At 42.6% G+C, this 16721-nt stretch overlaps 1 protein-coding gene across 1 annotated transcript; it reads right to left on the reverse strand.

Annotated features, from left to right (window-relative positions):
* Positions 1 to 1704: 1704 nt before the first annotated feature.
* On the reverse strand, positions 1705 to 16667 carry LOC140717061 (Fc receptor-like protein 5). The gene is made up of 6 exons (XM_073030244.1): positions 16523 to 16667; positions 13649 to 13969; positions 11686 to 12006; positions 8820 to 9140; positions 4288 to 4608; positions 1705 to 1727 (listed from the first exon to the last, which is right to left on the reverse strand). Exons 1-6 carry the CDS (start codon positions 16665 to 16667, stop codon positions 1705 to 1707), a joined length of 1452 nt encoding a protein of 483 aa, XP_072886345.1.
* Between the last annotated feature and the right edge of the window lie 54 nt (positions 16668 to 16721).

Below are 16721 nucleotides of genomic sequence, written 5' to 3' on the forward strand. Positions count from 1 at the left end.
AAGACAACAGCATCGTTCCTCATCACGTGCTCACAGCTCTTCACAAGTAATGATTTAGATTTGATTGGAGTCATCATTGTCAGTGCCCACTAATGTCTCAGTGTGTCTCCACATTTCTGGGTCAATAGATTACTGATCCAGTCTCATTCCAGACAGGTGAGCCCAAGGTCAGTGGTGAGTGACTTACTGGAGCTGATTGTGTGAGACAGGAATCTACCTGAACTTGAAAAGGTAAGATCTGATTTTGGATGGCCAACATGATTTTGTGCATGGGAAACCTTGTCGAAGTTTTCAAAGTGACCTGGAAAATGATCCAGTGTTCAGCCGGTTACTCTGTGCCAGCAATGACCCCCAGTTGGGCCTGTTCCATCTGCCTGCATTTGACCCGTCTCCCTCTCTTGTCATTACTGCCATCAGGTGGGAGGTGCCGGAGTCTTGGGGCCCACACCACCAGGTTTGTCAGCACTTGGCGATCTGCAGCTATCGGGTTCCTGGATTGGCTTCACTCATCTCAGTGCTGAACTGACTCCACAGCTCTGGACTCACTTTCAGGGACTCTGCGTCTCATGTTCCATGTATTAATTGTTTACATATTTTTATTATTTGCACCATTCATCCTCTTTTGCACATTAGATGTTTGTCAGTCATTGTTGTGCGTGGTTTGTCGTGGATTCTATTGTGTTACTTTGTTTTGTGGGTATCTGCGAAAAGATGAATCTCTAGATTGTTTATGGTATACATAGTTTGGTAATAAAATTACTTTGAACTTTGAACTAGGAAAGTGGCCAATGGAACAGGTGATGGAATTGAACTCATGCAGTGTGAAGTGATGCATTTTGGGAAATTAAGCAAAGGCACAACTTATACTGCAGGGAAAAAGGTGTGCAACTACATTGGGCCCTGAATGTGACAACACAGGTGGACAAAGTGTTGAACAAGGAATAAGACTGGCTTGCCTCCTTTGGATGGGGCATTAAGTACAGTTGGAATGAGATGTTACAACTATAAAGGATGTTGACCAGATCTCACCTTGTCTACTCTGTGCAGTTCCAGAGGAAGAGTGTGATTAAATTAGAGAAGGTACAGAAAACATTCACAGAGATGCTACTGTGATTGGAGGGTTTGGGTTATCAATAGGCTGGGACAGTTTTCCCTGAAGTGAACACAGCTGAGGGGTGACTTGATAAAGGTTTGCAAATTAAGAGAGGCAAAGGTATGGTGGATAATCACGGTCTTTATCCCAGGTTAGTGGAGTCGGAAACTAAAGAGCCTTGGGTTAAAGTGAGAGGGGAAAGTCTTGGAGGGGTGGTGTTTTCCACACAGAGCAGTGTGTACGTGGAAAAGGCTGCCAGAGGAAGTGCTAGAGGTGGGTAAACATAAAATGTTTCAAATAGATTTGGACAAGTTCATGGACAGGAAAGCTTTAGAAGGATACCAGCCAATTGTGAGGAAATGGGAGAAGCTCAGGAAGACACTGGGGTCAGCATGGACGATTTGGGCCGAAGCACCTGTTTCCTCAACCAATATCTCTATGACTCTGCTGCATCCTCTCTAAACTGTAACATACTTTTGAAAGGTTAGAATCAGAATTCTATTTTATTGCATTGGTGTGACAGCTTATTGGACCACAGCCAATCATATTGCAGTTCAATTTCAAAATTGAAAGTACATTTAATGTCAAAGTATGAATACTATATTCAGCCTTCAGATTTTCTCTTTACAAGCAGCTGCAAAAGAAAAAAAAACTGTAGAATCCATTAAAAAACAGTCAAATGCACAATGTGTAGTAAAAAAATAAACCATGCAAAAACTAAAAGTGAGTAAGTAGATTTGGAACTGAAATTCACAAATGTGAGTCCACAGCCACAAAGCCGGTCATCACTGCAGCCAGTGAAGGAGCGGTAAATTACTGTACAGGCCACCGGCTCAGTTCAGCACAGAGACAGGTTAACCTCGTGGAGCAGCAAGCTGAAGACTTGCCCATCCTTCGCATAGGACTGACATTCTTACACAGTTTTGCATGAATTTTGAAAGCTTATTATCCTGTTCACAGCCATGAAATGCAGCAGACTTGTTCATAATCTGTACATAGACTCAAATTCCTTTCCTATATCTCAAAGTGAGTGAGGTATTTCAATCAGCTACCTGAAACTCAGTTTCAGTAGTCAATAATTTACTTGGACTGTTCATGGAATTCTAAAGCTATTGATGACCATAAGACACAGGAGCAGAATTAAACCATTTTGCTCATAGAGTCTGCCCCACCATTCCATCATGGCTGAGTTATTATCCCACTCAATTCCATTCTCCTGATTTCTCCCCGTAATCTCTGATGCCTTTACTAAACATGAAACTATCATGCTCCATTTTCAATATACCCAATGACTTGGCCTCAAAAGCCGTCTGTGATAAGTAATTCCACAGATTCAACACCCTCTGGCTAAATAAATTCCTCCTCATCTCCGTTCTAATGAACGGGCTCTGTTCGTTGTACATGTGGAATGTGTGGTGTTTCCCCGGGGTGGTCCCGTTTCCACCCACATTCTAAAGACATATTGGAAAGATTAATTGGTCTTTGTTGATTGTCCTGTGATTAGGATACCGTTAATCGGGTTTGCCAAGGGTTGCTGGGCCTGTGTGGCTTGTAGGGCCGGAGGGACCTACTCTGCACTCTATCGGTAAATAAATCAAAGAAAGGGACGTCCTTGCTTTCTGAGGATGATTTTTCAGACAAGATTTCCCCATATGGAAACCATGTTTTATCAAATACCTCCAAGTACCCCAAAACCCTGTTCTTAACAATGGACTCGGACGGTGGAGCAAAGTCAAGATGGTGCTAAATGGCAACTGCTTTGAAACATGGAAACGCAGAAAAGGTACAGGACAATACAGGCCCTTCAGCCCACAATGCAGTGCTGAACACATGTATACTTTAGAAATTACCTAGGGTTACGTGTACCTATCCTGGAGTCTCTTAAAAGACCCTATCCACCATCGTCACTTGCAGCCCATTCTATGCACTCACCACTCTCTGCCCCTGACATCGGCTCTATACCTACTTCCCAGAAATTTAAAACTGCCCTCTCGTGTTAGCCATTTTAGCCCTGGGAAAAAGCCTCTGACTATCCACACGATCATTGCCTCTCATCATATTGTACACCTCTATCAGGTCACCTCTCATCCTCCACCAACCCAAGGAGAAAAGATCGAGTTCACTCAACCTATTCTCAAAAGGCATACTTCCCAATCCAGGCATCATCCTTGTCAGTCCCCTCTGCACCCTTTCTATGGTGTCCACATCCTTCCTGTAGTGAGGTGACCAGAAATGAGCACAGTACTCCAAGTGGGGTCTGACCAGGGTCCTATATAGCTGTAACATTACCAATTTGCTTGCACCTTCTGAAATGGCTCTGTTTCTGTTTTTGATATATGTTTTTGTTTCCTTATCAAGGTTCTTTGGAAGACTGACTCTGACTTCAGATATCTGTGGGAATGGGACCCGCTATCAGGGCCTCACGACCGGCCTTGATACCCCAAGGACGCGGCCTGGAAGACGAGTGTGCATTCAGGGTGCCAGATTTTCGTGGCTCTGGAGACAGGCTGATTCTAGGCCGGTGCCCCTGACTGAGGCGTCGCTGGAGAACACGGAACATTGGGAGCAGTGGGTTAACTGCTGGCTGTGTGTCCTGAGACCTGATCCATGGGCGCAGAGCTCGGAAAAAGCAACGCAACAGCCATTTAACATTGTAAATCAATGAGTTGTTTGTTATGTGTCCTGGCTCACTGAGATATGGGGACACCTCTTTTTCCCTTATTAGGGAGAGAGAGACCCTGAGACCCAGAGTCTGGTTCTTCTTGAAAGTTCACCACTGATGTCTCCACAACCTCTTCAGCGATCTCTCTCAAAACATTGGGGTGCAGTCTATCTGGTCCAGGTGATTTATCTGCTTGCAGACCTGTCCTTCCTTTTCATTTTATGAGTGTCACTGTCTCAAAACTCAACACCCAGTCTGGCCTTTTCAAATTGGAAGCAAGAAGTATGAATGGAATGCTCTCAATTTGTCTGAATGTGCAAATTCCAACTATGTTTGAGATGCTCCACATCTTCCAGGAGGAAGTGACAAATTTAATTGTTCACTACACGTTATTTCTACCTGATGGAGGCTGCAATGTGTAGCTTCTACAGACATAAAGAATTTCCTTACCGTCACTAGAAGTATAAGAACAGCAGTAACAGAGTAACAAAATAAATATATATATGTTTCCTCCCTTGAAATTAGAACTTACCGGTGTCATTGATTTCTGTCACATAACTGCAGATCCCTCCGTTGTTGAAGACTGTCACTTTAACCATTCTACTGAATTTTGCTCCATGCTGATTCGAGGCTCTGCAGTAATATTGATGTTGCTGGTGGTTGAAGGATTGACATTGTAGAGCCAGTTCATTGGTGTCTGATACCTTTCGATACCCAGATGAGGTTTGTTCATACCAACTGTACTGAATGGGAAGGGATCCCTGGAAGGACTCACAGGAAACTGACACTGAGCCCCCTAGACGTGAGACATTTGCTGGTGACAGATATCGAAGCACAGGAACAGACACGGGTTCTGTGGGAAAGAGTTAAACATTCAGACACTGAATGAACATCTGAAAATCAAACATTCTTCTGCCACTTTATTAGATACACCTGTTCACCTGCTCATTAATGCAAGTATCTAATTAGTCAATCATGTGGGAGTAATACAGTCAATTTAAGCATACAGACATAGGCAAGAGGTTCTGTCTTTGTTTAGGCCAGACATGAGAATGAGGAAGAAAGATGATCTAATGACTTTGACCATGAAATAATTGTTGGGGGCAGATGGTGTAGATTTTGTATATTTCAGTCTGATCATCTGACATTCTTTAATGGTCTGGAGTAGATGGTAGGTACTAATACATAGTCATCAGTCTCTGAATCATATTTACACTCTCTCTGTCATGTGCTGTGCTAACCAGACTCACAGGACATTGATATGGAGTCCCCACAACTTGAGCCACCTGTTAGTGGTGAAAATCGAAGCAAAGGAACAGACACGGGTTCTGTGGAAAAGAATCAGTGAACATCTGAAAGTCAAACACACTAAAGATTTCAGCAGTTCTGTATCCTGACCAGGAGCAACCAGTTTGGAATCTCAGCAGCCCATTTACCTCTCTGTGTCTCTACATCCTCGCATCTGCCTGAACTTCCATGTCTGCAGGACTCCAGATCAGGACAGCAGTGATGACACTGAGTATGTGTTAGTGTGAAAATCAGAGTTACAATCTCTCTCAGCATCAAGGAGACAGTTCAGAGTGTCACCTAACTGTTTGACGTTGGAATGGCAACATTTGTGTGTGTCCTGGAAAACTCCCCATCATGATAAAGCAGGCAATTGTCAGATATGTACAAAATGAATGGTGACTTTTGGGGACAGAATATAATTGTTATTGGTTTCAGTGATTGACAGCAGCAAGGGTACCCATGAGTGTTGATATGGATATGAAGCCAATAAGAAATCATATGTGCCTGGAGAACTAGAAAGACCATAGGACATAAGACCATAAGGTATAGGAGCAGAATTAGGCCAATCTGTCCATTGAGTCTGTTCCACCATTCAATCATGGCTGCTTTATTATCTTTCTTTATCTATTCTCCTGCCTTCTCTTTGTAGAATTTGAAGCCTTTAAGAATTAACCTCTGCTTTAAATATACCCAAATGATTTGGCCTCCACAGCTGGCTGTGGCAACGAATTCCACAGATTCACCAGCTTTTGGCTAAAGAAATTCCCCCTCATCTCTCTGATCAAGGACATCCTTCGATTCGGAGTCTGTGCCCTCCAGTCCTAGATGCTCGCACTGAAGGAAACCTTCTCTCCACATCTACTGGGCTTTTCAATGCTCGATAGCTTTCCACGAGATCCTCCCTCATTCTTCTAAACACCAACGAGTACAGGCCCAGTGCCTGCAAATACTCCTGATACATTAGGGAAGATTGACTTCACCTGGAATTTAATTTCCAGTTACACGGTCCAAACAACTACCGAATGGTAGGTTAATTGATCACTGTAAATTGTCTCATGATTAGGCTAGGGCTAAATCTGGGGATTACTGTGTGGCAATGCTTGAAGGGCATAATCCACGGTATATCTCAATCAATCTATCATAGTTACCTGGATTGGAATGTATTAGCGACGGACAGAAGTTGGAAAATCTTGGATTCTTTTTGCTGGACTGTAGGAAACTGAGGGGATTCCTGACAGAAGGTTATAAAATCCTAGAAGTCAGAGATAGGGAAGATAGTCAGAATCTTTTTTGTGGGTGCTGGGGAGTGGATTCCTGGAGCACATTGACAGAGACAAAGAGAGTCAGCGTGTGGTAGAGGGGGGAGTGACTGATCTATGAAGCAGGGATGGGTAGTGGGAAAGCCTGCTGTGGGAGAACTGAATGCAATCTGGATAGCTCTGGAACTGATTCCCTCTTTATGAATTTCAAGGTATTCACACCATGAGAAACACATGTTTGTCATCAACTTATTAACATCAGACTATTTGTTCTGGTCTGAATTGAAACCTCTGACAGGGTGAAATTTTACACAGTTCAGAGGCAGAAAAATGCTCTGAGCCTCCGACTGGAAATCGGTGTCCCATCAGTGGATCAGACCCCGCACTGAATGAGAGCAACATGAGAGGGGATTCCCCGTTCCTAGCCCACAACCCACAGGACTCTGCCCCACTGTGGAGCCTCCGGATATCCGTGCTGCCCTCACTCCGACCAGGGAAAACATGAATCAGACATTTCAGTGGAGACATCAAGACAATATACGAGAAACCTACCGCTAGAAACGTCTACAACAATGTCAAAGGTTGGATGATTGCCAGATGTTGTAATTCCGCATCTGTAATTTCCTCTATCTTGAGAGACAAGATTCTCCATAGTAACAGTAAATATTCCCAGCAATGTGTTATCTCTGATTGTCATTCTTCCATGAAGCTCATTTTGCCCATTTGCATTCACTGACAATGTCCGTTGGCGATCCCACGTTGGGTACCAGTACTTTGTGTGTGAATGGTACATTGGTGCATAGTGACAATCGATTGTGATCGCTCTTCCCACAACTCCTCTTACTTTATCTTCTGCCCATAAAGCACCTGAAACTGAGAGAGAAATTCTTCAGAAAATGGACAGGTAAAATGAAATTTACACAAGCAGATTCAAGATTCAAGGCTGTTTATTCTTATTTCCTGTACACAAGTGTAAAGGAGAACAAAATCATTGTTTATCTGGATCTGATGGAGAACAATAAAAACACAATGTAAAGAATAGTCTAAAATTAAAGATGTTTTATTTAAAGCTGTTGCTGTGTTCTAAGCAATCTGCCACACTATCAATTGGTATAATTGAATTCCACATAGACTGAGAAGACAACAGCATCGTCCCTCATCACGTGCTCACAGCTCTTCACAAGTAATGATTTTTATTTGATTGGAGTCATCATTATCACTGTCCACTAATGTCTCAGTGTGTTTCCACATTTCTGAGTCAATAGATTACTGATCCAGTCCCATTCCAGGCAGGTGAGTATAAGATCAGTGGTGGGTAACTTAATGGAAGTGGTTGTGTGAGATAGGATCTTCCTGAATTTTAAAAGGCAAGATGTGATTTTGGATAATTAACATGACTTTTGTTCATGGGAGATCTTCTCTCTAAAATATGACTGAGATTTTTGATGATGGCAGCAGTCAGATTATAATAGTGAGGAGTTGGTTTCCTGATGACATCAGATTTTATCACCAGTGGTGTGCCATTGGGATCAGTGCTGTTATTTGTTAACCACTGTTATTTGTCATTGATATGAATAGTTTGTAAAGATAATGTAGGTAACATGATTAACAATGTGTGGACAACACTGTAGTGCAGTGGACAGTGGAAAGAGTTGTCAAAGTTTACAAAGGGACCTGGAGAATTATCCAGTGTTCAGCCCCATTACTCTGTGCCAGCAACGACCCCCAGTTAGGCCTGTTCCATCTGCCTGCATTTGACCCGTCTCCCTCTCTTGTTGTTACTACCATCAGGTGGGAGGTGCCGGAGTCCTGGGGCCCACGCCACCAGGTTTGTCAGCACTTGGTGATCTGCAGCTATCGGGTTCCTGGATTGGCTTCACTCATCTCAGTGCTGAACTGACTCCACAGCTCTGGACTCACTTTCAGGGACTCTGCGTCTCATGTTCCATGTATTAATTGTTTACATATTTTTATTATTTGCATCATTCATCCTCTTTTGCACATTAGATGTTTGTCAGTCTTTATTGTGCGTGGTTTGTCGTGGATTCTATTGTGTTACTTTGTTTTGTGGGTATCTGCGAAAAGATGAATCTCTAGATTGTTTATGGTATACATAGTTTGGTAATAAAATTACTTTGAACTTTGAACTAGGAAAGTGGCCAATGGAATATGTGATGGAATTGAACTCAGGCAGTGTGAAGTGATGCATTTTGGGAAATTAAACTAGGACACAACTTACACTGTAGGGAACGAGGCGTGCAAATACATTGGGCCCTGAAAGTGACAACACAGGTGGACAAAGTGTTGAACAAGGAATAAGACCGGCTTGCCTTCTTTGGATGGGGCATTAAGTACAGTTGGAATGACATGTTACAACTATAAAGGATGTTGACAAGATCTCACCTTGTCTACCCTGTAAAGAAATTCCTCACCCTCACTAGAAGTATAAGAGCAGCAGTAACAGAGTAACAAAAAGACATATTTAAGTGTATCCTCCCTTGAAAGGAGGACTTACTGGTGCCATTGATTTCTGTCACATAACTGCAGATCCCTCCGTTGTTGAAGACTGTCACTTTAACCATTCTACTGAATTTTGCTCCATGCTGATTCGAGGCTCTGCAGTAATATTGATGTTGCTGGTGGTTGAAGGATTGACATTGTAGAGCCAGTTCATTGGTGCCTGATACCTTTCGATACCCAGATGAGGTTTGTTCATACCAACTGTACTGAATGGGAAGGGATCCCTGGAAGGACTCACAGGAAACTGACACTGAGCCCCCTAGACGTGAGAAATTTGCTGGTGACAGATATCGAAGCACAGGAACAGACACGGGTTCTGTGGGAAAGAATTAAACATTCAGACACTGATTGAACATCTGAAAATCAAACATTCTTCTGCCACTTTATTAGGTACACCCGTTCACCTGCTCATTAATGCAAATATCTAATTAGTCAATCATGTGGCTGCAATACAGTGTATTTAAGCATACAGACATAGGCAAGAGGTTCTGTCTTTGTTTAGGCCAGACATGAGAATGAGGAAAAAAGGTGATCTAAGTGACCTTGACCATGAAATAATTGTTGGGGGCAGATGGTGTAGATTTTGTATATTTCAGTCTGATCATCTGACATTCTTTAATGGTCTGGAGTAGACAATAGATAGTGCAGGAGTAGGCAACTTGAGCCACTTGTTGGTGGTAAAAATCGAAACAAAGGAACAGACATGGGTTCTGTGGAAAAGAATCATTGAACATCTGAAAATCAAACACACTGAAGATTTCAGCAGTTCTGTATCTCAACCAGGAGCAACCAGTTTGGAATCTCAGCAGCTCATTTACCTCTCTGTGTCTCTGCATCCTCACATCTGCCTGAACTTCCATGTCTGCAGGACTCCAGATCAGGACAGCAGTGATGACACTGAGTATGTGTTAGTGTGAAAATCAGAGTTACAATCTCTCTCAGCATCAAGGAGACAGTCCAGAGTGTCACCTAACTGTTTGACGTTGAAATGGCAACATTTGTGTGTGTCCTGGAAAACTCCCCATTATGTGAAAGTAGGATATTGTCAAATATGTACAAAATGAATGGTGACTTTTGGGACAGAGTATAATTGTTATTGGTTTCAGTGACTGACAGCAACAAGGGGACACATGAGTATTGATATCGATATGAAGCCAATAAGAAATCATATGTGACTGGAGAACTAGAAAGACCATAGGCCATAAGACCATAAGATATAGAAGCAGAATTAGGCCAATCTGTCCATTGAGTCTGCTCCACCATTCAATCACGTCTGCTTTATTATCCCTCTTTATCTATTCTCCTGCCTTCTCTTTGTAGAATTTGATGCCTTTAAGAATCAACATCTGCTTTAAATATACCCAATGATTTGGCCTCCACAACTGCCTGTGGCAATGAATTCCACAGATTCACCAGCTTTTGGTTAAAGAAAGTCCCCCTCATCTCTGTTCAAGGGCATCCTTCGATTCTGAGTCTGTGCCCTCTAGTCCTAGATGCTCGCACTGTAGGAAACCTCCTCTCCACACCCACTGGGCTTTTCAATGCTTGATAACTTTCCACAAGATCCTCCCTCATTCTTCTAAACACCAACGAATACAGGCCCAGTGCCCTCAAATACTCCTGATACAGTAGGGAAGATTGACTTCACCTGGAATTTAAATTCCAGTTTCGTTACACAGTCCAAAGACCTACCAGTTGGTAGGTTAATTGATCAGTGTAAATTGTCTCATGATTAGGCTAGGGCTAAATCTGGGTATCGCTGGACGGCAATGCTTGAAGGGCATAATCCACGGTATATCTCACTCAATCAATTGATCAATAAATACATGGTTACCTGGATTGGAGTGTATTAGCCATGGACAGAAGTTGGAAAAACTTGGATTCTTTTCGCTGGAGTGTCGGAGGCTGAGGGGATTCCTGATAGAAGTTTATAAAATCATAGAAGTCAGAGATAGGGAAGATAGTCAGAACCTTTTTTTCCCAGGGTTGAAATGTCAAATAATAGTGAGCATAGTTTTAAGGTGATCAGGGGAAATTTTAAAGGACATTTGTGAGGTTTGTTTGTTTTTTTTTACACTGAGGGTGGTGACTGTATGGAACATATAGTCAGACCAGCTGGTGGAAAGGGATATTATCACAATATTTAAGAGGTTTTTGTACAAGGACATGAAAAGGGAGGGAGTGAAGGGATATGGACCAATGCAATACAATGGAATCATGGCCAGTGAACCAAAGAGCCTATTCTTGTGCTGGACTGTACCCCATGTTCTCTCTAATTCCATTGCTCTATTTCTCACCAGGACTGGGCTGGTGTAGAGGCTGGCTGCTGGGAAGTAGATGGTCAGTGAGTGCTGGGGAGTGGATACCTGGAGCACATTGACAGAGACAAAGAGAGTCAACGTGTGGTAGAGGGGGAGTGACTGATCCATGAAGCAGGGATGGGTAGTGGGAAAGCCTGCTGTGGGAGAACTGAATGCAGTCTGGATAGCTCTTGAACTGATTCCCTTTTTATGAATTTCAAGGTATTCACACCATGAGAAATACTTGTTTCCTTCGACTTATTAACATCAGACTATTTGTTCTGGTCTGAATTGAAACCTCTGACAGGGTGAAATTTTACACAGTTCAGAGGCAGAAAAATGCTCTGAGCCTCCGACTGGAAATCGGTGTCCCATCAGTGGATCAGACCCCGCACTGAATGAGAGCAACATGAGAGGGGATTCCCCGTTCCTAGCCCACAACCCACAGGACTCTGCCCCACTGTGGAGCCTCCAGATATCCGTGCTGCCCTCACTCCGACCAGGGAAAACATGAATCAGACATTTCAGTGGAGACATCAAGACAATATACGAGAAACCTACCGCTAGAAACGTCTACAACAATGTCAAAGGTTGGATGATTGCCAGATGTTGTAATTCCGCATTTGTAATTTCCTCTATCTTGAGAGACAAGATTCTCCATAGTAACAGTAAATATTCCCAGCGATGTGTTATCTCTGATTGTCATTCTTCCATGAAGCTCATTTTGCCCATTTGCATTCACTGACAATGTCCGTTGGCGATCCCACGTTGGGTACCAGTACTTTGTGTGTGAATGGTACATTGGTGCATAGTGACAATCGATTGTGACCGCTCTTCCCACAACTCCTCTTACTTGATCTTCTGCCCATAAAGCACCTGAAACTGAGAGAGAAATTCTTCAGAAAATGGACAGGTAAAATGAAATTTACACAAGCAGATTCAAGATTCAAGGCTGTTTAATCTTATTTCCTGTACACAAGTGTAAAGGAGAACAAAATCATTGTTTATCTGGATCTGATGGAGAACAATAAAAACACAATGTAAAGAATAGTCTAAAATTAAAGATGTTTTATTTAAAGCTGTTGCTGTGTTCTAAGCAATCTGCCACACTATCAACTGGTATAATTGAATTCCACATAGACTGAGAAGACAACAGCAACGTCCCTCATCACGTGCTCACAGCTCTTCACAAGTAATGATTTTTATTTGATTGGAGTCATCATTATCACTGTCCACTAATGTCTCAGTGTGTTTCCACATTTCTGAGTCAATAGATTACTGATCCAGTCCCATTCCAGGCAGGTGAGTATAAGATCAGTGGTGGGTAACTTAATGGAAGTGGTTGTGTGAGATAGGATCTTCCTGAATTTTAAAAGGCAAGATGTGATTTTGGATAATTAACATGACTTTTGTTCATGGGAGATCTTCTCTCTAAAATATGACTGAGATTTTTGATGATGGCAGCAGTCAGATTATAATAGTGAGGAGTTGGTTTCCTGATGACATCAGATTTTATCACCAGTGGTGTGCCATTGGGATCAGTGCTGTTATTTGTTAACCACTGTTATTTGTCATTGATATGAATAGTTTGTAAAGATAATGTAGGTAACATGATTAACAATGTGTGGACAACACTGTAGTGCAGTGGACAGTGGAAAGAGTTGTCAAAGTTTACAAAGGGACCTGGAGAATTATCCAGTGTTCAGCCCCATTACTCTGTGCCAGCAACGACCCCCAGTTAGGCCTGTTCCATCTGCCTGCATTTGACCCGTCTCCCTCTCTTGTTGTTACTACCATCAGGTGGGAGGTGCCGGAGTCCTGGGGCCCACGCCACCAGGTTTGTCAGCACTTGGTGATCTGCAGCTATCGGGTTCCTGGATTGGCTTCACTCATCTCAGTGCTGAACTGACTCCACAGCTCTGGACTCACTTTCAGGGACTCTGCGTCTCATGTTCCATGTATTAATTGTTTACATATTTTTATTATTTGCATCATTCATCCTCTTTTGCACATTAGATGTTTGTCAGTCTTTATTGTGCGTGGTTTGTCGTGGATTCTATTGTGTTACTTTGTTTTGTGGGTATCTGCGAAAAGATGAATCTCTAGATTGTTTATGGTATACATAGTTTGGTAATAAAATTACTTTGAACTTTGAACTAGGAAAGTGGCCAATGGAATATGTGATGGAATTGAACTCAGGCAGTGTGAAGTGATGCATTTTGGGAAATTAAACTAGGACACAACTTACACTGTAGGGAACGAGGCGTGCAAATACATTGGGCCCTGAAAGTGACAACACAGGTGGACAAAGTGTTGAACAAGGAATAAGACCGGCTTGCCTTCTTTGGATGGGGCATTAAGTACAGTTGGAATGACATGTTACAACTATAAAGGATGTTGACAAGATCTCACCTTGTCTACCCTGTAAAGAAATTCCTCACCCTCACTAGAAGAATAAGAGCAGCAGTAACAGAGTAACAAAAAGACATATTTAAGTGTATCCTCCCTTGAAAGGAGGACTTACTGGTGCCATTGATTTCTGTCACATAACTGCAGATCCCTCCGTTGTTGAAGACTGTCACTTTAACCATTCTACTGAATTTTGCTCCATGCTGATTCGAGGCTCTGCAGTAATATTGATGTTGCTGGTGGTTGAAGGATTGACATTGTAGAGCCAGTTCATTGGTGCCTGATACCTTTCGATACCCAGATGAGGTTTGTTCATACCAACTGTACTGAATGGGAAGGGATCCCTGGAAGGACTCACAGGAAACTGACACTGAGCCCCCTAGACGTGAGACATTTGCTGGTGACAGATATCGAAGCACAGGAACAGACACGGGTTCTGTGGGAAAGAATTAAACATTCAGACACTGATTGAACATCTGAAAATCAAACACTCTTCTGCCACTTTATTAGGTACACCCGTTCACCTGCTCATTAATGCAAATATCTAATTAGTCAATCATGTGGCTGCAATACAGTGTATTTAAGCATACAGACATAGGCAAGAGGTTCTGTCTTTGTTTAGGCCAGACATGAGAATGAGGAAAAAAGGTGATCTAAGTGACCTTGACCATGAAATAATTGTTGGGGGCAGATGGTGTAGATTTTGTATATTTCAGTCTGATCATCTGACATTCTTTAATGGTCTGGAGTAGACAATAGACAATAGATAGTGCAGGAGTAGGCAACTTGAGCCACTTGTTGGTGGTAAAAATCGAAACAAAGGAACAGACATGGGTTCTATGGAAAAGAATCATTGAACATCTGAAAATCAAACACACTGAAGATTTCAGCAGTTCTGTATCTCAACCAGGAGCAACCAGTTTGGAATCTCAGCAGCTCATTTACCTCTCTGTGTCTCTGCATCCTCACATCTGCCTGAACTTCCATGTCTGCAGGACTCCAGATCAGGACAGCAGTGATGACACTGAGTATGTGTTAGTGTGAAAATCAGAGTTACAATCTCTGTCAGCATCAAGGAGACAGTCCAGAGTGTCACCTAACTGTTTGACGTTGAAATGGCAACATTTGTGTGTGTCCTGGAAAACTCCCCATTATGTGAAAGTAGGATATTGTCAAATATGTACAAAATGAATGGTGACTTTTGGGACAGAGTATAATTGTTATTGGTTTCAGTGACTGACAGCAACAAGGGGACACATGAGTATTGATATCGATATGAAGCCAATAAGAAATCATATGTGACTGGAGAACTAGAAAGACCATAGGCCATAAGACCATAAGATATAGAAGCAGAATTAGGCCAATCTGTCCATTGAGTCTGCTCCACCATTCAATCACGTCTGCTTTATTATCCCTCTTTATCTATTCTCCTGCCTTCTCTTTGTAGAATTTGATGCCTTTAAGAATCAACATCTGCTTTAAATATACCCAATGATTTGGCCTCCACAACTGCCTGTGGCAATGAATTCCACAGATTCACCAGCTTTTGGTTAAAGAAAGTCCCCCTCATCTCTGTTCAAGGACATCCTTCGATTCTGAGTCTGTGCCCTCTAGTCCTAGATGCTCGCACTGTAGGAAACCTCCTCTCCACACCCACTGGGCTTTTCAATGCTTGATAACTTTCCACAAGATCCTCCCTCATTCTTCTAAACACCAACGAATACAGGCCCAGTGCCCTCAGATACTCCTGATACAGTAGGGAAGATTGACTTCACCTGGAATTTAAATTCCAGTTTCGTTACACAGTCCAAAGACCTACCAGTTGGTAGGTTAATTGATCAGTGTAAATTGTCTCATGATTAGGCTAGGGCTAAATCTGGGTATCGCTGGACGGCAATGCTTGAAGGGCATAATCCACGGTATATCTCACTCAATCAATTGATCAATAAATACATGGTTACCTGGATTGGAGTGTATTAGCCATGGACAGAAGTTGGAAAAACTTGGATTCTTTTCGCTGGAGTGTCGGAGGCTGAGGGGATTCCTGATAGAAGTTTATAAAATCATAGAAGTCAGAGATAGGGAAGATAGTCAGAACCTTTTTTTCCCAGGGTTGAAATGTCAAATAATAGTGAGCATCGTTTTAAGGTGATCAGGGGAAATTTTAAAGGACATTTGTGAGGTTTGTTTGTTTTTTTTTTACACTGAGGGTGGTGACTGTATGGAACATATATTCAGACCAGCTGGTGGAAAGGGATATTATCACAATATTTAAGAGGTTTTTGTACAAGGACATGAAAAGGGAGGGAGTGAAGGGATATGGACCAATGCAATACAATGGAATCATGGCCAGTGAACCAAAGAGCCTATTCTTGTGCTGGACTGTACCCCATGTTCTCTCTAATTCCATTGCTCTATTTCTCACCAGGACTGGGCTGGTGTAGAGGCTGGCTGCTGGGAAGTAGATGGTCAGTGAGTGCTGGGGAGTGGATACCTGGAGCACATTGACAGAGACAAAGAGAGTCAACGTGTGGTAGAGGGGGAGTGACTGATCCATGAAGCAGGGATGGGTAGTGGGAAAGCCTGCTGTGGAAGAACTGAATGCAGTCTGGATAGCTCTTGAACTGATTCCCTTTTTATGAATTTCAAGGTATTCACACCATGAGAAATACTTGTTTCCTTCGACTTATTAACATCAGACTATTTGTTTTGGTCTGAATTCAAACCTCTGACAGGGTGAAATTTTACATAGTTCAGAGGCAGGGAAATGTGCTGAGCCTCCCACTGGAAATCGGTGTCCCATCAGTGGATCAGACCCCACACTGAATGAGAGCAACATGAGAGGGGTTTCCCCGTTCCTTGCCCACAACCCACAGGACTCTGCCCCACTGTAGAGCCTCCGGATATCCGTGCTGCCCTCACTCCGACCAGGGAAAACATGAATCAGACATTTCAGTGGAGACATAAAGACAATATACGAGAAACCTACCATTAGAAATTTCTACAAAAATGTCAAAGGTTGGATGATTGCCAGATGTTGTAATTCCACATCTGTAATTTCCTCTATCTTGAGAGACAAGATTCTCCATTGTAACAGTAAATATTCCCAGAGATGTGTTATCTCTGATTGTCATTCTTCCAGACTGCTCAGTTTGCCCATTTGTATTCACTAACGATGTGCACTGTTG

The sequence above is a fragment of the Hemitrygon akajei genome, chromosome 27 (genome assembly GCF_048418815.1).
Source record: "Hemitrygon akajei chromosome 27, sHemAka1.3, whole genome shotgun sequence".
In the NCBI taxonomy this organism is placed as follows: domain Eukaryota; kingdom Metazoa; phylum Chordata; class Chondrichthyes; order Myliobatiformes; family Dasyatidae; genus Hemitrygon; species Hemitrygon akajei.

Bases quoted from the DNA above. Each gene is read 5' to 3' on its own strand.
- LOC140717061 (XM_073030244.1), bottom strand. From the start codon at position 16,667: ATGACAATCAGAGATAACACATCTCTGGGAATATTTACTGTTACAATG. The intron at 9,141-11,685 runs GTAGGTTTCTCG...TCTTTCCCACAG, and splicing joins TGTTGTAGACGTTTCTAGCG to AACCCGTGTCTGTTCCTGTG. The intron at 4,609-8,819 runs GTAAGTCCTCCT...TCTTTCCCACAG, and splicing joins GACAGAAATCAATGGCACCA to AACCCGTGTCTGTTCCTGTG.